At 42.0% G+C, this 23,673-nt stretch overlaps 2 protein-coding genes across 6 annotated transcripts in view; one reads left to right on the top strand and one right to left on the bottom strand.

Annotated features, from left to right (window-relative positions):
* Window positions 1-23,673, top strand: part of gna13a (guanine nucleotide binding protein (G protein), alpha 13a) — a 464,418-nt gene that overhangs the window by 328,321 nt on the left and 112,424 nt on the right. The gene's annotated exons all lie outside the window — the stretch shown is intronic.
* wipi1 (WD repeat domain, phosphoinositide interacting 1) overlaps window positions 5,660-23,673 on the bottom strand; it is an 80,677-nt gene continuing 62,663 nt past the window's right edge. For 2 of the 5 annotated variants that reach the window (XM_080209555.1, XM_080209556.1), the window contains exons 10-13: window positions 19,375-19,482; window positions 14,926-15,044; window positions 14,407-14,559; window positions 5,660-6,260 (exon numbers count right to left, since the gene is read on the bottom strand). In XM_080209555.1, the coding sequence (XP_080065681.1) occupies window positions 14,438-14,559; window positions 14,926-15,044; window positions 19,375-19,482 (349 nt within the window). In that variant the 3' untranslated portion in view covers window positions 5,660-6,260; window positions 14,407-14,437. Of the gene's footprint in view, window positions 6,261-14,406; window positions 14,560-14,925; window positions 15,045-17,980; window positions 18,055-19,374; window positions 19,483-23,673 lie in introns of those variants that run through there. The other 3 variants (XM_080209553.1, XM_080209554.1, XR_013889183.1) reach the window with 2 other exon arrangements.

The raw sequence follows: 23,673 nt of genomic DNA, 5'->3' as shown, positions 1-23,673 counted from the left end.
TCCTTGTAAATCTCCTCTGCATCATCTCAATAGCCTCCACATCCTTCCTGTAGTGAGGCGACCAGAATTGCGCACAGTACTCCAAGTGGGGTCTGACAAGGGTCTTATAATGTTGCTGCATTACCTCCCGTAGTTAAGACTAAGTTAGCAATTTCATCCATATTTAGTGTAGAAGCTGCAACAAAAATAAAAGCTAAACCTCACATCATCCTTAAACCATCTATGTATGGTGCATGTCAAAAGTATTTATGTAGCATACACGCCGTTCTCCCTGAGTAATATAGCATGACAACTGCAGTACCGAAAAGCAATTTTCTAACTGTGTGCCTTCTTATTTTTTGGTACTGTAACATGTTTCAGATGTGTATTGTTATATTATTTCTATCTAGCCAGCAAATAATGATGATAAAGTGTAAAACTCAAGGTAGGTGTAAGAATATTACAAAGATAAATTTACTGAAAAAAATTACCTTTTATAATTACTTAGTGCAGACCAATAATCCATCCTGTAATGCATCGGGTCAGCTCAATGTTTCTACTTAGTTATTATTCTAAGTTATATTCAGTGCCTTCATAAAATGCAGAAGAAGTTATAAAAACATCACAAATCAAAGTAGAATGCCATTTAGGTGCAGTTTCTTCAAATCCAGGAAATGTCAACGCCAGAATAACAGGGGCTCTACTTATGACTGTGAATATATTCCAGTTGTAAAGATTTATGCTTATATCATTATATCATAATAGCACACTATCTTTATTGTTAAGTATAAACAATAAAGATACTATTTAAAATTCCCTCCGTAATTTGAGGAGAGACACTGAAGGAATATGGTTAACCACATGAAAGGCTGCAAAGAAAGCCAAGCAACATAATGCACCATGGTTTTGGTTACAATCACAGAATATATCATTTGTGACTTTGATTAGGGCTTTTTTTGCTGTTCTTGCAGCAATGGAAAGCCGGAGAAATTCAAATGAATTTAAGGACTTTGAAGTTGGAGATGGGTGGGTAATTTTCAAGGACAGAGAGGTCAAAAGTATTGTTTTAAGTGGGTAAAGAATATGGTTTTGAAAGTTAAGAATGACAGTGCTTGAGTAGAACAAAGCATTTACAATTTCAACTAGCTAAATATTTAATATTTTATTAAATATATTTTTGTAATATTCTTACACAACTTGGGAGTTGGGAATGGGGTCAAGAGAGCTTGGAGAAGGCTTTAGTGAAGATAAGAGGGAAAGACAAATTAATAGAGTCATAGGATGTTTAAACACTGAAACAAACTGCCTAATCCATCTGTGCTGGCATTTTACTGTATATGAGCCACCAAGGATCCTCCGACTCTCTTGCTTGCTATACTAATTGACTGTGCACAAAGAGTTTTTTCTAACTTCTCTTTTAATTTCTTTTGTGATTATCTTAAAACTGTATCCTGCCTTGATCATCCCAGCAACATGTGGAAATAATCCATTACAGTATAATTTCCTCTGCAGGAGAAAGCAGAGCACATGGCAGTGCCTTTGTTCTGTATTTTTTTAAAAGAACAATGGGCGGTATCATCAGTAGCCCCTCTGAGAACATTTGCTCTGCCCTCTTTTAAAGCAGCAAAAGTTTACCCTTTTTGCTAGTAGTTTAAGGTTTCACACTGCTGAATTAATCCATTCAGCCTCAAGCAGAATGCATTTTTTATGCTATTTGTTTGCAGGTGCAACAAGTTTTCCAGCAGCTTAACAAATTTGGGAATTAATTTTCAGTACAGTATTGTCATGAACTAAAGGCTTTACTTTGTCTTTTTAAAAAATAACCCAGTTAGATCAATTTTTATTTTCCAGAAACAAAGGGTCATAATTCCTGGCTCCCCAGTGTTGCATTTGGGGGATAACCCAAAGATTGGCTATGAAATCCCTCTTCAATGTTCCCACGTAGGGGTTCACTCAGCAATTGTCCAGAAGTGCTAACTTCTCTTGGACACTTGTGCTGCCCTGGGAGCTATCCTGTGGATGGTTCTGCCAGTTTTACCCTCATAGTTACCATGAAAGAGTTAGATTAGAAGGAAAATAAAACACTTCTGATTTCAGAGTAATTATTTTAAGATTCAGTTCGAGTCCCACATGGGATTCCCCTTTCCCACCTGACACTCCAGGAATTCCTAACACCACCCCCACCTCTGACCCTCCCCCAGTCAACCTGCCGAGCCTAACATTGGACACCCCTGTTTGGCAAGTGGATTCTGATTGGTAAAAGTATTATCATATCCACTTGCCCACCAATCAGCACTCTTTTCTCATGCAGTATAAATTGTTGTTCAATTTACAGTTGGTATTCTTGCAAATTGCCCTAAATGCAGGACAAAAAACTTCAACAACAATACTCAGGTTTTGTACTACCAAACTATTTATAATGATTGTGTTGTTATAATTCACCTACAATGATTTTGCTGTCATAATTTACTTACTATTGCTGAAAGCTGATCATGTATTCCTGGTGAGAAATGATTATTACATTTCAAGTCAATTATTGGAAAATTAGGAGCTGTGGGATCATCATTTCCAGACAAATGCTTCCTGAGAGATGTTAGTATTGTAGCTGTTCTGGTTTCGGTTAACTGAGTTTGCTGGACTAGCTAGTTTGTGATACACAGTGACACCAATAGTGTGGGTTCAATTCCTGTATTGGCCAAGGTTATTCATGAAGGCCATGCCTTCTCAACCTTGCTGAGGTTGAGAAGCATTGTTCTGTATGCCACACCTTAACCTCAACTGTTGAGGTATGGTGACCCTTGGGCTAAATCACCACCAGTCAGCTCTCCCCTCTCAAAGAGGAGAGCAGCCTATGGAGTATGGAGACATTATTTTTCGCTGTCTTGGCTAGTCCCGGAGCACAAATCTTCAGTACTACTTACTAGAATGTTGTCAGGGCCCATGGTCTTTGCTGTATCCAGTGTCTTTAGTTATTTCTTGACTTCAAAATTGATTGAAGACTGGTATGCATGACGCTGGGGACCTTAAGAGGAGGCTGAAATTGATCAGCCATTTGGTACTTCTGGCTGAACTTGCTGAAAATGCTTCAGCCTGGTCATTTGAATGGATGTGCTGAGCTTGCCCAAGACTGAGGATTTGTGGAGCAGCCACCTGTTAGTTTTTTTTAATTGTCAAGCGCCATTCATGACAATTTAGCAGGACTACAAAGTTTTGATCCGATCTGTTGGCTTTTAATCACTTAGTTCTATTGTATGTTGTCTCCACTGTTTAGCATGCAGTAGTACTAGATTGTAGCTTCACTCGGTTGGCACCTCCGTAGACATGCCTGATTCTGCTCCAAATGCATTCTTCTGCATTCCTCATTAAACCAGGATTGATCCCTGGCTTGATAGTAAACAGTAGAGTGATGTTAGAATGTGGATTCTGGTTGAATACATATTGCTGCTACTGATGGTTTACAATGTCTCCTGAATGCTCACTTTTGAGTTCTAATTGTACTCTATTTAGTACGGTGCTAGTGCCACACAATAACTTGAGGGTACACTCGGGAACATGCATCCATCAGGGCAGTATAGGACCACTCCTATCATTGATGCCATGGACAGGTGCATCTGCAACAGGTAGATTGGTGAGAGCAAGGTCTTGTATGTTATTTCATTACCTGTCACGGAGCCAGTCAGGCAGCTGTGTCCTTCAGGTTTTGGCCAGCTATCAGTAGAAGCCTTTCTTGGTAATGTCCTGTACAGCGTAGCTGTTGGTCATGTCTATTGGGAATTAAAAGTGATTAGTACAATAATTCCCAAATGGAAATTTCTTGACCCAGAGGATAGTGAATCTGTGGAATTCACGACCACAGAAAATAGTTGAGGTCAAAACATGTTGTGGTTTGAAGAAGAAATTACATATAGCTCTTGGGGTTAAAGGGATTAGGATATTGAGATTGATGGTCAGTCATGATCAAAGTTAATGGTGGAGCAAGCTTGAAAAGATTGTTTGTTTTCTAAGTTTTTAAATTAAATACGTATGCAGAAGAAATGTCTTTATTCACAGCATGGTGAGAATGTGGAACTCTCTATTAGAATAGTCACGGTTCATAACATAGGTGCACCTAAGTGGAAGCTAGAAATGCATACAAGGGAGAAGGTAATAGAGAATTGTGCTGATAAAATTAGATGAGAGAGTTTGGGAGGAACTCAAACAAGGGTAAACTGTGGAATGAGTTTTGTGCCGTATATTCTCTGTAAAAGCATCTCCTAAACATGCTTGTGTGGCCAAAGAGATTTAGAGAATGATCTGCAAGAAACATTGGGGCTGATTTTAAATAGTATTGATGAGGTGATAATAGTCGCAATAAACTTGCTGCAATCCAGCCAACCAGTATGAAAGGGTTTTACTATTGCTACTTTTTTTTGGGGTTGTGGATGTCACTGACAAGGCTAGTGTTGTTAACACATTAAACTAAGCAGGTAAAGACTCATTCTGTGGGTCTGGAATCACATGAAGGCCAGACCAGATAAGAATAGCAGATATTTCACACATTAGTGAACCAGATGGGTTTTAATGACAATCAAATGATAGTTTCATGGTCACCATTACTGACACTAGCTTTCAATTGAATTTAAATTCCACCAGTTGCCGTGATGGGATTTGAACCCCGGTCCCCACAGCATTAACCAGGACTCTGGATTACTGATCCAATAGCATAACCACTACATCAGCGTCTCCCCGACCCCAGTTGATCATACAACGTATATAAATTCTCAGATTGCCATTTCAGGAAGACAGACAGAAAGATTGGGAAAAAAGTCCCAGTCTCTCCTTATAACTCAAACCATTGAGTCCTTAGCATTCTAGTAAATCTTTTCTGAACTCTTTCTAGTTTAATAATATCCTTTCTATAATAGGATGACCAGAACTGTACACAATATTCCAAGTGTGGCCTTATTAATGTCTTGTACAACTTCAACAAGACGTCCCAACTGCTGTTGCTCCAGGCTTACACTTCCCTGCCATTTCCACCTGTTCTCCCTCAATGATCATCTCTGGTTTATCCAATATTGCACTGATAAAGGATATTGGATTGCAAAAGGCCACTTCTTTCCACTGTGTTGCTCACTCATTCAGGCTCTCTTTAGCCACCTAAAAGTTAACAGCTATCCCAAACATTCTTACCCATCCATTCTCAAACTATTAGAAGGGTAAAGAAGAAACCTATTAAATGTAAGGGGTAAAATTAATCCCAAATAGGGGAATAAAATGGGTGACAGCCAGTTGTCCACTGATGCCAATGCAAAAGATAATCAAGCAGTGTGCAAAATGGACAGCTTAGTGCTGAGCGAACCCCTTCCATAGTGATCTCTACCCCTGTAATAACATTAAATCTGAAGGGTGGAGACAGAGGTGGTAGGGGAGAGCATTTGTCATCTTAGCTTCTTAGTTAATTTTATTTTACCTACATTTGTATACTTAGTCTTCCAGCTGCCTCTGAATGAAACAAATATATTCGACTCAGTTTAACTCGTGTTCTGGAGCTGCAAGCTACATTTGCTTATTGTGGTTAACATAGATCCTGTATGAAATACAAAATACCTACAACATGAAACCTTTACTTGTAGTGTCTGAAATATAAACACATTCATACCATAACATGGCATAAAGTCAATTAAATAATTACACAACATGTATTGCAACATTTTATTTCTATTGCTACATTATTTTGTGAACATTACAGTTTTTTGCACTTTCGTTCACAATACTCTGACATGGTAAAATACTTGGACAGGCACTTCAGGCAGCCTGCTTGGCTGAGGACATTTCTCAAGGTGATAAACTGCTGACCTTTATATATGTTTAAGATATATATATATATTTATTATATATAGAGCATAAAATACAGTTGGACAACATTTTCAAAGAAATATAATAAAACCTTTCAAAAGTAATAGGATTAAATAACCACACTAAGAAAACTGGTCACTTTTTTCTGTTCAGTGTGGCAGTGCTAATTTGATTAGGTTTGGTCATGTATTTTTCCTAATAACATACCCATTTTGGTTCCCTGAAAACAACTAGAGCTGATGGTTGAATAATTGGGGTTTTATATTGCTCTTTTTTTAAAAAAAGAAACATTTGGAATATTCCATCTCGCATGTACCGATTTCAGACCCTCTTCTTCAAATTGTGTTGTCTATAATTACTATCTTCACTCACGATACTAATCCTTTTTTTCAGTCTCACAACTTCTTCTTCTTTTCACTGTGGCTTCCTCGGCATGAATAAATCTACCAAAACCAAAACAGATTCTTAATTTCTACAAGGGAATGACAGGGTATGTTATAACAGGCTGTTGCGCATGCACAGTCGAAGGCCACAACATGCACTGTGCCCTGCCTGGGATTAATTAGTAGCGGTCCCGTTATTGTTAAAATCACTCAAGTGAATCAAAATATGTAACTATTTTAGGGGTGAAAACTAATTAAAACAACCTCTAAATGTAATTTTGGATTATGAATTATTGATTCACATGTATTGTACTAAAGAATGTGATGTTAATATGATACAGAATATTTTCAAAAACAAAATACAGTTGGATGCTGGAAACCTGAAGTAGCAACAGAGAAAGCTGGAAGTACTCAGCAGATCTGGCAGCATCTGTTGAGAGGGGAAAAAAGGAGTTAACGTTTCAGGCCTGTGATCATTCCTCATGAAGAAAGGTCATTGACCAGAAATGTTAACAGAATAGTTTTACTTCAGTCATTCATTTAAAAACTGTTGTGGTGTCATAATGCTGATATACGTTAATCTATTTTATTTGTGGGCGGTGATGGTGGAATCAATGTCAATCATAATGACATTAGCAATTTGGCTTTGATGAAACATTTTCAAGCCTGTGAAAGGTTTTTTAGCTACTAAACAATAGTGATAATGCATTGCTAATAGCCAACATGGTTCCCTCTCATTGTCTTAACAGGCCATTTACATTGCACAACTGAAGCATAGGTGGGTGGTCTATGTTTTGTAGGAACCAGCTACTATTATGATAATTACGCAGGGAAATCACCATTGCATTACAAGTAGTACAGGTCATATTCAAAACTGTATGCCATAAAGAGATTTGATGACAAACTGCTTCAACTAATCCAACTATTTTATGATTTCACTTTGTCTTGTGATGCAATGTCAGTAGTAAAATCTTTTCCACTGCACTACTTTATTTACATGCGAGTTTGAGTTAGGGCCAATTCATAATTTCTTCTGCAATATTTCAGAGTACTAACGCTTAGACAAGATAGATCTGCAAGAACATGAGGCGCAGGAGATTTTTTAATTTCTGGTCTCATGAATATAATTTGATACTGATCCCTGCCTGAAACGGGTGGGACTGGCATTACTGTCTTTGCATGAGAGCAGGCCATTACCAGGGCCAGGGCCCCACAGAAATGGAAAGGTTAGGGAAAGGAGGGTATGTAGTGTTGATGAATAACATCCTATACAGTGATAGAGAAGACTGATACTATGCAAGAATTTAATAGAAGAACGGGAATTTTAAATTGGAGCTATCAGTGCCCAGGTGCCAATGTTGATCAGCAAGTCAGAGGTGATGGGCATTCAAGACTTTATGTAGGATGATGCAAACAGCACCACTTTGAATTCATATTGAAGGTAAGGAACAGAGACCAGCTGGGAAAACATTGGATCATTGTGTCTAGATGTGATGAAAGCATGGATGAACATTGCAGTGGCAGATGGGCTAAGGGACAGATGTTGACGGGTGTTGTTAGGGGTCAAAACTGGTGGTATAAGGTGATGGGGTTGGAAGCCCAGCAATAAGATAAGCATGGTTTTGAGGTACAACACATTCAAGAACTTTGTAGCGTAAAGGCTGTTTGGAGATGTTCTTTCCATTGGAACACTCTTAAAACCCACCTCCTTGACCAAGCTGTTTGTCATCTGACCTAATAGGGAGAATCGAGTGCTCCTACCAGCGGGAGCCTTAAGGGTTTCCACTGGTGTTAGAAGCATCTATCAGGTAGGATTCTCCCAGCTGATGGATGCTATTTTACTCATAGCGGACAACCCATCAGCCAGCCTTTGCTGCTCCGAGACTAGGTCGCCATTTAAAATGACCCCTCCCCCCCACAAATAAAAATGAAATAGTGGCCCTCTACTGACTAAAGGAGCACCACCAAAGAGGAACAGCCTCCTCTTGCCACCAACCCCCCACCCCCAACACACACACACACACACACACACACACAAAATCCATAATGGGTGACCACACCACCGACATCACACAGGCATGAGAATGACCCAACTCAACCCCTCTCTATTAAGCTCTTAAGCTCCCCTCCCCACCAACACTCCCCCTCCCCCACTTTGGACCCCTCTGCTTATCCACCCTCCCTTGTCAATCAGGATTGGACTCCATCTACATTGCTGTCAGGATCAATGGGATTTTTGAGGTGCAGTCACCCATGAAGGGAAATGAAAATAAACACATATGGCTGGAGGATAACAGTAGTTGCTTGACCTGACAGCTGACTCTTATGAGGCCCTGCAGGGTGAACTTGTTACAGATCAGGGGCTTCAAGTGCAATGGAAATGGTTTCAATGATTTCTGCTTGCTGGGAAACCTCAGCAACTTCAAATCAAAGCTGTGCACAAACTTTGGGACTGGGGGCACAGCAGGGGAGACTGGAAGCCCCCCTGGAAACCCCCCCCTCCCCAGGTGAAATTGATATCATCTCTTTGTCAGAGGACATCAGAGGGGTATTCTCTCACCTGCAACTCCTAGGGAAAAAGGAAAATCTCTGCTGCAGAATAGAGTGCTGCATTCATTTAAAATCCTGCCAGGAGACCGGGAGGCATACAGGTTAAAGTGGCCTGACCTCTTCAGAATTTGCACAGCTAACAGGAAGGAATGAAGAAATTGAGGAGAGGGCTGTCTGAAATCATCATAAGAAGTCTCACAACACCAGGTTAAAGTCCAACAGGTTTATTTGGTAGCAGATGCCACTAGCCTTCAAAGCGCTACACATTATCACCATACCAGGGTGATCTTCAGGTCTGCTAGGGCTAAAAGGGACAGTCCAGGTTGATACCCCCATCCCAGCAGAGGGTGACGAGGTCAACCCCTTGCCCTCAGCCCAAGCCCACCTAACCCCCAGGGCCCTTGAGGGACCCATCCTCTGTAAGGCAGTAGTAGAAGGCATATGGCCACTGGACTTTCTTTGTTGAGCCCCAATGAGACAGGGTGCCAGGCTAGGATGTCAGTGCCAGGGGCAGTGCAGTGTTGGCACTGCCAAGGTGCCTGGCCTGAAGGGAGGCTGAGTGGTGGTGGAAGGGTGATTGAGTTTGGGGGGGGGGGGGGGGGGGGCAGTTGTCTGATGGAGGAAGGGGGCTGAGTGGGGAGTCAAATAAACCTCATGCCTGCATTATGTGAGGGTAGGGAGGATGCCGCTCATTGCTGAGGAATTAGTGGTGCTTCCTCCACCCTCAATGTTGAACATGCCAGGTCCTTGCTTGTGAGGCCTGTACCAAAGATCGTCTGGCGCAGATCCCACTGGGGAGGTAGGTGAATAGCAAAGGCCATTAGGCCTGGGCTACAACGTATGTATTTGAATATTAATGGGTTTATTATCCGCAAACATTGTGAAACCCGCTTTCCTGCGCTCCTTTCAATTCCCCAGGCCATCCCAGTTTGCAATCTGGGCTAGCAGGCCTGGAGAATCTTCTCAATATCTCCATGAGTGGAATTCTCCCAAAAAAATTCTAAGTGTTGAATTCACAGGAAAACTGGAGTAATTCACGCTGTTTTTTTCAGTGGGAGTTCACATTAGAATCTCCCACACCCTGTGCACTACAGAGACCACCAGTGTGAATCTCATTAGATTTAAGGGGGTGAGACCTATTCCCTCCTGGGAGCCTGGAACCAGTGGGCTTCTGCACATACACAGTGGCCCTAAACTGTCAGCCTCCCCTTTGCTTCATGACCCCTCCCCTCCCCGCTAAAACATTCCGGGCTCCCCCCTGCAGTGCCAATCCACCTCTCCCCCACAGTGCAGACACTTCTGCAGGTAGAACCTGCCCCTGATCACTGGCCTTCCACTGCCCCCATTGATCCCAATGCAAGTGGCAGCTGGACCCCCCCCCCACCCACTGTCTGATGGGGTACTTTGCCCCTTGGCAGTGCTGGGGCACAGGCTGGCACTGCCAGGGTGCCCATGCCCACAGAGCACCAGCCCCCGCCACTGTCCAAAGCCCTGGGGACCCCGACTGCCCCCCTTCACTCCAGCGGGGTCGTGCCGCTAGCACCCCAAAAATGGGGAGCCACTCTAAATCCTGCTCGAGTGAAACACTCTGGCGGGGTGAGGGAGGCTAGTGGGACTGAATTCTGCAGGCCCATTAATAGCATTTATATTTAAAGTATCAGATAGGATTCTCCCAACTGATGGATGCTAATTTATTCATAGCGGACAACCCGCCGGCCAGCCCCACTGTTCTGATACCTGGTCGCCATTAAAAATGACTTTATCCCCCCAAAAGAAGAAATGAAATGGGGTACTGTTAGTGTTGGGGGGGTGCCAGCAGGGCACAAATGCTCGTGGAAATCCTGCAAATCACTCTGAGCTAAAATATTAGTGCAGTGCAATGGGTGAAGCACCAACCCCCCCATATGTGACAGTGTCACATTTTATTTTCTAATGCTGCAATGAAGCATCTCGGGATGATTTATTAAATTGAAGGTACTATAATAAATAGAAGTTGGTCTTGTGGTGATGGGGCATGGCAGAGGGATGGAGTTTGGATAGTTTGATATGTGGGTCGATGACATGCATATTGTACTGCTGCCTTCCAAAACCTAAGAGGAGAACATATTTACTGTGTTACCTAGCAGGGGATGGGGAAGTGGGGTCAGGGGAAAGTTTATTGGTCAGTAGTTTAGTGGGAATGTGGTCAAGTGATTAGGATGCAGACCTCATAATAAGACAATCCTTATTAATAAGACGGTTGGAGAAGGAATGACAAAAAATATGAAAGGTCACAATCGGAATCATTCGTCGGAACTCTACCTGCCACATAATTGGAGCGGATGCAGGGCAGACAACAGAAATGTCCGTTAACCTCGGGCAGGAATTTCCGGTCTCACTTGAGCGAGGCTGTAAAAGCCCACCCATTAACTTTGTTTCCATCTCCACAAATGTCCCCAGACCTGCTGAGATTTCAAACATTTTTGGTTTCAGATTTCCAGAATCCAGATGGAGTTTTTTCACTCAAAAGGAAATTAAATTATGGAATAGGTCATTAGGGAAATAGTTTGAATATAAGTAATTCGGTACAAAAGCACTTTGGATGCTGGAAATGTGAAATATAAATTTTTTTCTATTCATTCAGGGGATGTGGGTGTTGCAGGCTGGGCCAACATTTGTTGCCCATCCCTAATTGCTCCTTGAACTGATTATCTCACAGTTAAGAGTCATCCATATCGCTGTGGGTCTAGAATCGCATGTAGGCACTTGATTCCAGACCCACAGCGATGTCCGCAGACCAGGTAAGGACAGCAGATTTGCTTCCCTAAAGGATTTTTTTTTAAACAATTGGCAATGATTTAATGGTTATCATTACACTTTTAATTCTAGATTTTACAGAATTCAAATTTCACCATCTGCCTTGTCCCCAGAGTATTACTCTGGATCTCTGAATTACTAACACCATGACACCACTGGCTCTCCTATATGCTGGAAACACAGCATGTCAAGCAACACCTACGGGAGAAACACGGTTAACATCAAAACTGATGAAAGATCATTTCGACTCCTGTTTCTCTCCACAGCCGCTGTCTGCTGCTGAGTATTTTCAGCATTTTATTTTTATTTTGAATAATAACTATTTCTGGGTGGTTTTGGGGGGGCAGTGGAAGGGGTTCATTTCTCAAGAAAGTACAGGTTTTCTTATTCCCACAAATTCTTATGTTCTTGCAATGATGCAGAGTTCTGCAGCTTTCCCTACCCTACTCCACCCCGCTATAATATCAATACAAACAGACGCTAAATCATGTTGATGATTTGTACAACAACATGCTGCAAATCACAAAGAGAATCAAGAGTTCAAAAGGGATCCCAGCTGAATCAATACTTCTGTGCAGCTACATAAAGTTGAATTGACTCAATGTTAGTTTAAGAACATTATTATCGAGTAACAGGAAGCAGTTGTGCAGTTCATCCATTGGCTATATTCTAAACACAAATAACACAACTCAGAAAACAAGGGACTACAAATTTGCCTCTGAGCAACTAAAGTGTCTGTACACCTCTGCAATCGGATCTATATATTGCATAACAGGTCCCTCTGTCCAAAGACAGATCTAAACTGGTTTGAGCAGCACTCAGTGACCCAGGCTGAAACAAAAAAAAGTATGCTGAAAGCGAGCCTTAATAGTTGCTGAAAAAACTCGACTGTTGACAAAAGCAGAGCTGCAATACATCTCCAATCTGAAGTTACCTTGTGACTATCTTCAATCAGAAACCTGGCAGTGCGCCATAGCAACCGACCGAGAGACTGAAAGTCTGACCTTATCAACTCCTGATCCTTGTCTACGGCTGTGATCCCGAAAAGAGAGCCTGTTTTCACAAAGCAATTAAAAGGTGCTGATATTCAACAGCAAATTGATGGCGTAGGTGGAACAGACAGCAAATGAAGGCCATTTAACATGAAAACTTTCAACTTAGCTCCTGGCTGCAACTAACTCACTCAGTGACCTTTCTGTCTATTCAGCACCACCACTATAAAGCTTGCGTGTGTTTGAATTAATTGTCAGACACTGTCAACAATTATAGAATTAACAGAGTACATGTGATGTGGATAAAAGTTCAGTCATGTCTTTAGGAAATGATGTGGACAGAAGAATGGAAATACAGAACACAATTTCTTGATTAAGAAAATAGCTCAGAGTCTAGCGTTAAGCACTGTCTTATCACTTGTATGTTTATGCACATCTATCATAAGCATGCACTCACATTTTATTGTTGCAGATAATGTCAAAATTATGCCAGTGTTACTGCAGAACCTAAGTGCAGTAAGAAAGTTTGAGGTTCTACCCTTACATTTGAGGATGAAAATTCCCCATCTAATTTTAAAAATGAAATTTTACTTTGGGGAAAAATATTACAAATTATTTCTGTACTAGAATTTTAAACTACCTACATAATTTGCATGAAATGCCTAAGATTGGCATATTTTCTAAAGTTATGCAGTTGGACTACTGAAATGTAAGATTTTTACAATGGCTCTGGTTACAAGGTCATATTTCCATAAAATTAAGGAGCTGGGGGAATCCAAGGGGAAAGGTACCATCATCTTTCAATAGCCAATACAAGTACCATGAACAAGATAGGCAAATTCGGAGAATAATAGTGTTGCAAGAACAAATGGATTCTTGAAAAAGGAAACAAATGCTCAGAACTTGAGCACATATAAACCTTCCATTTTGTTCACAGAAATGTTTTGAGTTTTTAAAACTTGCTTCATATAAAGTTGAGTCGTCAAGGTTATGAAAGCATCAATGTTCCACGTGCCAGAGGTTTTCATCCTGAGTTCAGTCCTTCAGTAATTTGATGCTAAACAGTCAGTAAATCAGATTCTTTCTGCGTTAAAATATCCCATCAGTTACTGAAAGAACCAAGTGAATATACAGAGTGGCAATCAACGTACTATAATGCTAAATGTTAATATAATAAACAATGAAAACTGAATATAAACAAAAATAAATGCTCCAAACAAGTCTTCGGCCTCTTGAATTATTGTTTGTTTCTGTTAACATTTAAGGCTGTTCCCCAACTTCTAAACTACTGATTACTCAAAAGTTATTAATTATCTTTTTCATTTTTTCCTTACAATATCTGCAAGGACCTGTGCAGGAGTGGGAATCAGGATGCTTTGGGTATATGGCTGACTCTCACCCCCACCTCCCCCTCGTTTACTACAGCTATGCATGAGTGTTATGAAACGAAACAACCACACAATTTCCAAGGGTACCTGTGTACAAAACACTGACTCAAACTTTGGTACTTTTTAGCAACAGTAATATCCAATGCATGTCCTGCACTGTTTGCAGGGGTGATAGAAGCCAGACTGAGGGTACACCTCAGTACTTACTTTGAGGCTTCAGCCCTCTGGCTGCTGAGGTGCATCATTAGTTTATCTTTGTTTATTCCAAACTGTCTATTCGTAATGCTACGTGCTACAAAATAGGACTGAGGAAAATTAACATTCTAAGCAAAGATGGTTTAAACATGTCACTTTTGAATGCCATGTGTTTCTGAACTCCTTAAAAAGTTAATCAAAATGGCACAGGTCTGCTTCACTGCAGGATTAATTTGTGTGTTTGCTACTGGAATATTTTCTTCTCAGTTTCTGATTAACACTTGCCCTGGTGAGTGACAAAGCGTTGGCTCAGGCTTTAGTTATTCTGTATGCTCACAGGTGGAAATTCAGTCTCATCATCCAGATGTAATGGTCCAGCAGCAAGCTCGTGCTCAGGAATGATCTCTCCGTGAAGAATCCCCCCATCCTCAGAATATCCTGGAAGGGAGCATTGCATAACAATAAGGTTTAGAGAATAGGTATAATAATTTAAATCAAAACGTGTTGAGTATATTGCACTGCTTAGTCATCTCTCGACTTGTTCAGTTTTATGATCTAATGTCGAGATCAGCACACGCACTTCCCTAGGTATTTGAGAGTTAATATACGCCATAGATCATTGGCTCCCATGTACTTTATTACACAGCACACCTAGTTCCCACGTAGTAATCACTGAAATCAATTAAAACATATTGTTTGCTGTACTATATGGTTCAGCGTTTCCTTATTATACTTGAGACATAGGGCATGTTAATCTGGTTAGTCATTAAACAACCTAACAAACGGATGAGATTAAATTGATACCTGGTGCTGTTGATGACGAAGGCGCTGAGCTAGCTTTGGCAACTGTTGCTGCATAGGTTGGTGAGGTTGGTGTCAAGTCAGATTTGGCAGTGTCATTGTTGTCACCTTCACTGTGTAGCCTAAACCCAAACAAAAAGAGCAGACATCCAAAATGTCAAAATGTGAGCTACATAGAGTGGAGATTTATATCCTCACCGACAATGAGTTATTAATCATACCTATACCATTAGTGTTGTTGGTCCTTAGAGGTAGTTAAGAATTATTCTCTCATACCCTTTTACCACCATGAGGTGTGTGGGGGGGAGGGAGGGGGTTGGTTTAGGTCACTTGGCTAGACAGCTGGTTTGTGGTGTGCAAAGATGCCAACAATGCAGGTTCAATTCCTGTACTGGCTGAGGTTATTCATGCACATCTGGCTTCTCCAACTTGCCCCTCGCCTGAGGCGTGGTGATCCTCAGGTTAAGTCACCACTCCAGCTCCCTCAAAGGAACGAGCAGCCTATGGTCATCTGGGGCTGTAGTGACTTTTTTAAACTTTCCACCAGTTATACAACTTTAAAGGAAGGAGAAATGTTGCATTTTCAGAAAAACGCTAAACAGTCTCAGCATGCTGATGTTCAGGCATGCTGTCATATCATTAAGTATCATCACATTACAATTCAGAACCCTTCATTCCCATTGATTTTACTAGAACATGGAGTAACATGGCCATCAATAACTTCAGTATTAAATAAGACATTCAGATTTGACTGCCAAAATAGGCCCCAAAAGATTTACAACTTGCTACCATTCATCTGGAGTGAACCCCCTGGCATTCTTGCTTTTGTTAGCTGGCCATGATGTAGAGATGCCAGTGATAGACTGGGATAGGCATAGTAAGAAGTCTCACAACACCAGGTTAAAGTCCAACAGTTTTATTTGGATTCACAAGCTTTCGGAGCACTGCTCCTTCATCAGGTGACTCACCTGATGAAGTTTGCAGTGCTCTGAAAGCTCGTGATTCCAAATAAACCTGTTGGTCTATAACCTGTTGTTGAGACTTCTTAACTTTGTTCGGTGGAAAAGGGTTTGAATCCTGTTCCAAATAGCCCTGAAATGTGAAAACAATAAAACAGTCACTAAATGCTGGGTTGGCATCATGTGGGTAGTCAGGTTTGGTGTGGTGACTGTTGTATTATTGTGGCACTGCTAAACACCATGTTGCATCTCAGTTCAGCTCCAGTGTCTCATTAATGAGATCTTCAGACTAGCATGATAAACATGAATGGTTTATTATTAACCTTTAACTATTTACACATCCCAGTTGATGATGCATGGTGCTGCTGCCATGCAGGCTGCTTCTAGGATGTTCTCTTGTCTATTACCATATGATGTTGAATTCATTTTATGGCTCTTTGTAATCTCCCAGTTCAATCTTAGTCCTGACCCAACTGAAAAGGGATCTCTTTCTCTTAAATTCTGCAGGCTTTGTCCTTTTTTTTTGAAAGAACTATGCTCTGCTAGTTTACACTTCACTTTGCCAGCTGATTTTTATTTGATGTCTTTTTTCAAATGTCAGTGCAATATGTTCACTCCTGCTGCAATTTTCAGAGCCTCTGGGATCGCCCCTTTCTATAATGAGAGCAAACCTTTTTTGTAATAATTGCTCATCGTGTTTTGAATGGACTGGCTGCTTTGACTCTGGCTCACTCAGGCCCTTTATGATTTGACCAGGTTTTTATTTTACTCTGCCTCACTCGAGGATCTTGCTGCAGACTCCCACTCACTCTGGTGGACCCCTCAACTTCCAAGCCTTGACAAAGAGTCTTTAACTTTTTCTTTTGCTAAGGCACACGTTTGCTCAGTGAGGCTTCAGCTACTTTTAATCTTTTATGTCTTGGGGTTCTGTAGTAGGTTAATTATGACACATTTTAAAAGGGACCACTAGAGCCAACCATGTTGTAATATCGTGTTGGCTGTGGTGTCTCAGTTATCAAGAGCTTGTGACTTGTATGTTTAAGTATAAATCGTTTATTGTTAATCTTTAATTATTTGCCGATCTAATTAACGTCATCTATGGTGCTGCTTCAAAGCAGACTGCATTGGAACATGCCACATCTAAAAAGTGTTCTCTGAATCTATTACCATGCCACTCTATACTGTAGAGCAGTAGTATTCTCCAGTCCCAGGTTAACCCTTGCTCTGTCAAGCATCTTTTTACTACAATTACATGAAGGCACATAATACAACAGTGACCGTGGTAGTATTCCATCTAAGTTAATAAGGTTGAGTTCCTCCCCCCACACAACCTGTGCACTGGCTCTGATTATTGCACTGAAGTTCACTGGGGGTACTTGCATCTGATGGATGTGGGTGATCCCATAAAGGGTACGCAAAGCTCTTTCGACTTAGTTGGTGTCTAATCAGGAGAAGGAAACCCAAAAAATATATATCAGAATGGCCAAAGATAACTACCATACCCAGTCCTTCCTAGCAAATGGCTCAACAATTACACTTAGGAACCCTGAGTTAAGATTTGCCCTCACTAGAATACAACAGACAGACATCGCGCATCTTAAAAGTACCGATTAGCCATTTTGTGCAATGTTATGCCTGTTTTGATGTCAAGAATTTCTCCTGCAATAGCATTTTGAGGGGAGATATTTTGTTCCCATTCACAAGGTTATTAAAGCAAGACTGTAACCACGAGCACAGTTCTTATGGCCATACTATTGCCTACCTCCTCGAGCCAGTACTTATAGAACATAAATTGCACTATTAGTCAAGTTGCAACTCTGAAATTAGTATGTTTATTTCCAGATGTCTCCCTTTATTAAATTTACAATGAAGGTGCAAATATAATGGGATATAATCTCCATTCAAAGTTTTCAGGCAACATAACGGTGCAGTACATTTACTTTTTTGAGTACTTCACGTTAAAATTATGTTTTAAAAAAAACCCGTGCACTCTGAAAATTCCCAATAAACATAGGTTAAACTTTGTAAATACCCTGCATTTGAGTGATGTGAAAATATTGACAGTAACTGTTGCCAAGTTGCAAGCTAAGGCTACTTACCTTGCAGAGAATTCTTCTTGTACAGTTCCCAGTTTCCACACACCATTGGACACAGCTGGCACTGGACTTTGTACCTGGTGGAAACAATCAAGTGAAGGGTGACCCCTTTCTTTATGACTAAAGGCTACAATGATGTCATAAAGAAGGGTGACCCTTACATTGCCCCTTTCACCTGAAGAAAATCTAATTCTTCCCCAAAAGCACCAGTTCATCTGACTAGCAAGAAGATTATAGATTTATAGAATCCCTATAGTACAGGAGGCGGCCAGTTGGCCCATCGAGTCTTACCAACCACAATCCTACACAGGCCTTATTCTCATAACCGCATACGTTTACCCTGCTAATCCCTTTGACACTAGGGTCAATCTTGTATGGCCAAGCAACCTAACCCGCACATTTTTGGAGTGTGGAAGAAAACTGGAACACCCAGAGGAAACCCACGCAGACGCAGGGAGAATGTGCAGACTCCACCCAGACAGTGATCCGAGGCCAAAATTGAACCTGCATTCCTGGTGCTGAGAAGCAGCAGGGCTAACCACTGTGCTAAATAAGGAAACAATTCTGCAAAGCCGGTGAGGGTGGGTGCAGCGGTGAGGGTGGTTGTGGTGGTGGAGAGGGATTAAGGGGAATGCAGGATAGTCCTTCGAAGGAGGGCAACAATTCAACCGATAGGCAAATTTTAATTTTCTCGAACACTTTTCAACCTTCACACATAACAGGAAGCTAAGCAAGCAGTAATAAACTACAAGGACGGAAATGTCTAAATAAAGGTTGCCAACCCCATCAGTAACAAAGAGGCATCCATCCAAAGCCACAAAATCCCCAACTAGATCGACATAATAATGCACATTTAGAGTGCTAACTACTCATTCAGCTGCAGAATAGATATTTAAAGAAGCCAAGATGTTGGCCAGAGTTTTCCAGCTGTTCATATTGGCAGGATCTTCTGGTCCTACTGACAGTGGGGTAGTGGGGTGGGGGGGACCCTCGCCATGAGAAATCCCATCCACAGTAGTGGAACCAGAAGATCCCGCTACTGGCAAACAACAAGCTGCCGCTCGCTACAGGAAACATGCAGTGGAGAGGCTAGAAGATCCAACACACCCCCCCCCACCCCCATCGAGATTCATTGATGTTGCCGATAAGTTGGTAATCAGAAAATAATCTATAAGTAGTAAGTAAGTTCAAGGTTTCAAATCAACTTGAGCTCTTCTTGGCTCTATATACAATAGATAACTGATTAGACTTTCAAACGCATGTACAATAGAGATGATATGGCACAGATATATTTTGCACTACAGTGTCTGTAGTCAGAATCTTTGGGCACTCAGCAGCTAAACCAGCATTCCTTAATTTTCTAAATACTCACGGGAAAATGTGGAACTTACACTTACCTGTGTTTGTTTACAAGAACACATTCTCCACCATCATGAGGGTCTAAGTTGTAAATGTACAGAAATCCATCCGAGGCAGCAACAAGAAGCCTCGGTAACTTCTGAATCCTGTTCACCAAAACAATGTATTTATTAAAGCTCAGAATTACATAGCAATATATTCAACACTATTTAACAACAATGTTAGGTCTAAAATACAGCCTGGGATGGTTTTCTCAGCAGCCTACAGCCCCTTGATCATAATTGCTTTCCAAAGAACATGTTTATAGTTTCATTATTAAGAGTACATGAAAGGAAACCTTCCTGAAAAATAAAAAAAATCAAATTCATCTGGTATCCCTTCATGTTCTCAGAAAGTCTAAGTGCAGCAAACAATTTGCACACACTGGCTTTTGAAAAAGCAAAATAGCAAATGAAATAATCATTAAACCTGGTTTATTGATATAAATTTCTCCAATCAATTCTACTTCTCTGCACACAAAGTTGGTGCATGTTTTTCTATACAACAACAACTAAGAAACATAAGGACAGTGTATGTGGACAGGAATTTCCTCAGGGTTGCTCTTGCTCAGACGACTTGGCCAGAGGTTTGGTGAAAACACATTTGTGTGTGGGATTATCATTTTAGGCACCCTTCCAGTGAAGTCCCATTGGCAGAATGGGAGCAGTTGTGAAGAAATGTACCTCCTATAATTTCATAATAGCGAATGAAGGGCATCGATGATGAATCAGAAAATAGAATAGAATCACTACAGTGCAGAAGGCCATTTGACCCATCGAATCGGCACTGACTCTCCGTCAGAGTATCTTTCTCAGGCCCACCACCCCCCCACCCTATCCCCGTAACCCCACGTATCCCCCTAAGCTACACATCTTGGGGCACTGAGGGACAACTTAGCATAGCCGATTCACCTAACCTGCAAATCTTTGGACTGTGGGAGGAAACCAGAGCAACCCCATGCAGCCACAGGACGAATATGCAAACTCCACACAATCACCCAAGGTTGGAATCAAACCCAGGTCCCTGATACTGTGAGGCAGCAGTGCTAATCACTGTGCTACTGCGCCGCTCTGGTCCTATAATCTCCCACTCTTGGGAGCAGTTTAATACAGAGACCATATTTGACCTTGGTCTTTACATTTGCAAAACCACAAGAGATCAATTGGCAATAAGAGTATAAATTTGGATTTAGACCCATTTACAGTTTTGACGAGGAGGGACCTGCAATTATAGACCTTATTGCATCTCAAATATCCCAAGTTAATGGATTGCTTTGAAGACCAGCCATTGTCATTATGGAGATCAATGCAGCACTCAGGAACACACAATTTGGAGCAAAGAAGAAGGCCATTCAGCTCATTGTATCTGTGCTAGCCTACTCTTCAGCTCTGTAGATTACAGCACCTAACTGTGCTCTACCACTCTTAACAGAGGGTGAGTTTTAGAGCCCTCACCCAGCTTCTAATGAAAACATTTCTCCTTATCTCAATTTCTAGAATTCTTCTGCCAATTAGTTTAAGTCTATGTCCCCTTGATCGCTGACCTCACTGCTAAGGAAAATAGGTTCTTCCTGCATACTATATCAAAACCCTTTATAATTAAAGTTAAAAAGTTAAAGTTTACTTATTAGTCACAAGTAAGGCTTACATTAACACTGCAATGAAGTTACTGTGAAAATCCCCGAGTCACCATACTCCAGCACCTGTTCAGGTCAATGCACCTAACCAGCACGTCTTTCAGACTGTGGGAGGAAACCAGAGCACACTCATGCCGACATGGGGAGAATGTGCAATTCTCACAACATCAGGTTAAAGTCCACCAGGTTTATTTGGTAGCACAAGCTTTCGGAGTGTTGCTCCTTCTTCAGGTAAGTGAAAAGTTGTGTTCACAAACAGGGCACAGGTAGACACAGATTCAATTTATAAGATAATGGTTGGAATGCAAGTCTTTATAGGTAATCAAGTCTTAAAGGTTCAGACAATGTGAGTGGTGAGAGAGTTAAGCACAGGTTAAAGAGATGTGTATTGTCTCCAGTCGGGACAGTTAGAGAGATTTTGCAAGCCCAGGCAAGTCATGGGGGTTACAGATAGTGTGACATGAACCCAAGATCCCGGTTGAGACCATCCTCATACGTGCAGAACTTGGCTATCAGTCTCTGCTCGGCGATTGTGTTGTCGTGTGTCGTGAAGGCCACCTTGGAGAATGCTTACCTGAAGATCAGAGACTGAACACCCGTGACTGCTGAAGTCTTCCACAAAAGGAAGAAAACGCTCCTGCCTGGTAGTTGTTGAGCAGTGTTCATTCATCCATTGTCGCAGCATCTGCATGGTCTCGCCAATGTACCATGCCTTGGGACATCCTTTCCTGCAGCGTATCAGGTAGACAATACTGGCCGAGTCACAAGAATCTGTACTGCGTACCTGGTGGATGGTGTTCTCACATGAGATGATGGCATCCGTGTCGATGAACTGGTACATCTTGCCGATGTTGCTGTGGCTGGATTGTGTGGTGTTGTGGTCATTGTTCTCCTGAAGGCTGGGTAGTTTACCGCGGACAATGGTCTGGTTGAGGTTGTGTGGTTGTCCTCGAAGTAGCCAGAGAGGTTCTCACGCAGGGTCCTATTGCCTGATACGGTGGGACAGCTGGGTGCGTTGGCCTTGTGTATCTTCAGGAGGCTGTAGAGATCTCCAATGCAGGGCTACGTCCACGGCATCCTGAAACCCATTGTATAAAGAACACCCAGCTTCTGTCTCAACACTACAGACTTCCTACAGAAACTAAGCACACATGGAGCAGTTGAACCAGGAGCACTCTTCGTCACAATGGATGTCTCGGCACTCTACAACAGCATCCCCCATGATGACGGCATTGCTGTATCTGCCTCAATACTCAACACCAACAATTGCCAATCTCCAGATGCAATTCTACAACTCATCGGCTTCATCCTGGACCACAACGTCCCATCTTCAACAATCAGTTCTTCATCCATACACATGGAACAGCCACAGGGACCAACTTACACCTCAAAATGCCAACATCTTCATGCACAAGTTTGGACAAGACCTCTTCACCGCACAGGTTTTCAACCGATGCTAGACATTAGATACATCGATGACATTTTCTTCCTTTGGATTCATGGCGAACAATCACTGAAACAACTACATGATGGCATCAACAAGTACCACCATCAGACTCACCATGGACGACTCTCTGGAATCAGTTGCATTCTTGGACACACGCATCTCCATCAAGGATGGTCACTTCAGCACTTCACTGTACTGCAAGCTCACAGATATCCTCACAATGCTCCACTTCTCTAGCTTCCATCCTAAATACGTTAAAGAAGCCACTCCTATGGACAAGCCCTCTGTATATACAGGATCTGTTCAGATGAGGAGGATCGCAACAGACACCTCCAGACGCTGAAAGACGCCCTCATAAGAACAGGATATGGTGCTCGACTCATCGATTGACAGTTCTGACGCGCCACAGTGAAAACCCACACTGACTTCCTCAGAAGATAAACACAGGACACAGTAGACAGAGTATCCTTCATCGTCCAGTACTTCCCTGGAGCGGAGAAGCTATGACATCTTCTCCGGAGCCTTCAACATGTCATCGATGAAGACGAGCATCGCGCCAAGGCCATCTCCACACCCGCACATCTTGCCTTCAAACAACCGCACAACCTCAAACAGACCACTGTCTGCAGCAAACTACCCAGCCTTCAGAACGGTGACCACTACATCACACAACCCTGTCACAGCAACCTCTGCAAGATGTGCCAAATCATCGACACGGATGCCATCATCTCACATGAGAACACCATTCACCAGGTACATGGTACATACTTCTGCGACTCAGCCAACTATGTCTACCCGATAATGCTGCAGGAAAGGATGTCCCGAGGCATGGTACATTGGCGAGACCATGTAGACGCCATGACAACAGATAAATGAACACCACTTGACAATCACTAGGCAAGAGTGGTCTCTTCCTGTTGGAGAACACTTCAGCAGTCGGGACATTCGGCCTCTGATCTTCAGGTAAGCGTACTCCAAGGCGGCCTTCACGACACACGAGAATGCAGAATCACCGAGCAAAAACTGAGAGCCAACTTCTGCCCCTGAGGATGGCTTCAACTGGGATCTTGGCTTCATGTCACACTATCTGTAACCCCCACGACTTGCGTGGGCTTGCAAAATCTCATTAACTGTCCTGGCTGCAGACAATACACATCTCTTTAACCCATGCTTAACCCTCTCTCCACACACATTGTCTGTACCTTTAAGACTTGT

This window comes from Carcharhinus amblyrhynchos, chromosome 21, assembly GCF_965287045.1.
Source record: "Carcharhinus amblyrhynchos chromosome 21, sCarAmb.v2.hapA, whole genome shotgun sequence".
NCBI classification, from domain to species: domain Eukaryota; kingdom Metazoa; phylum Chordata; class Chondrichthyes; order Carcharhiniformes; family Carcharhinidae; genus Carcharhinus; species Carcharhinus amblyrhynchos.
This window is presented reverse-complemented; position numbering and strand designations above follow the sequence as displayed.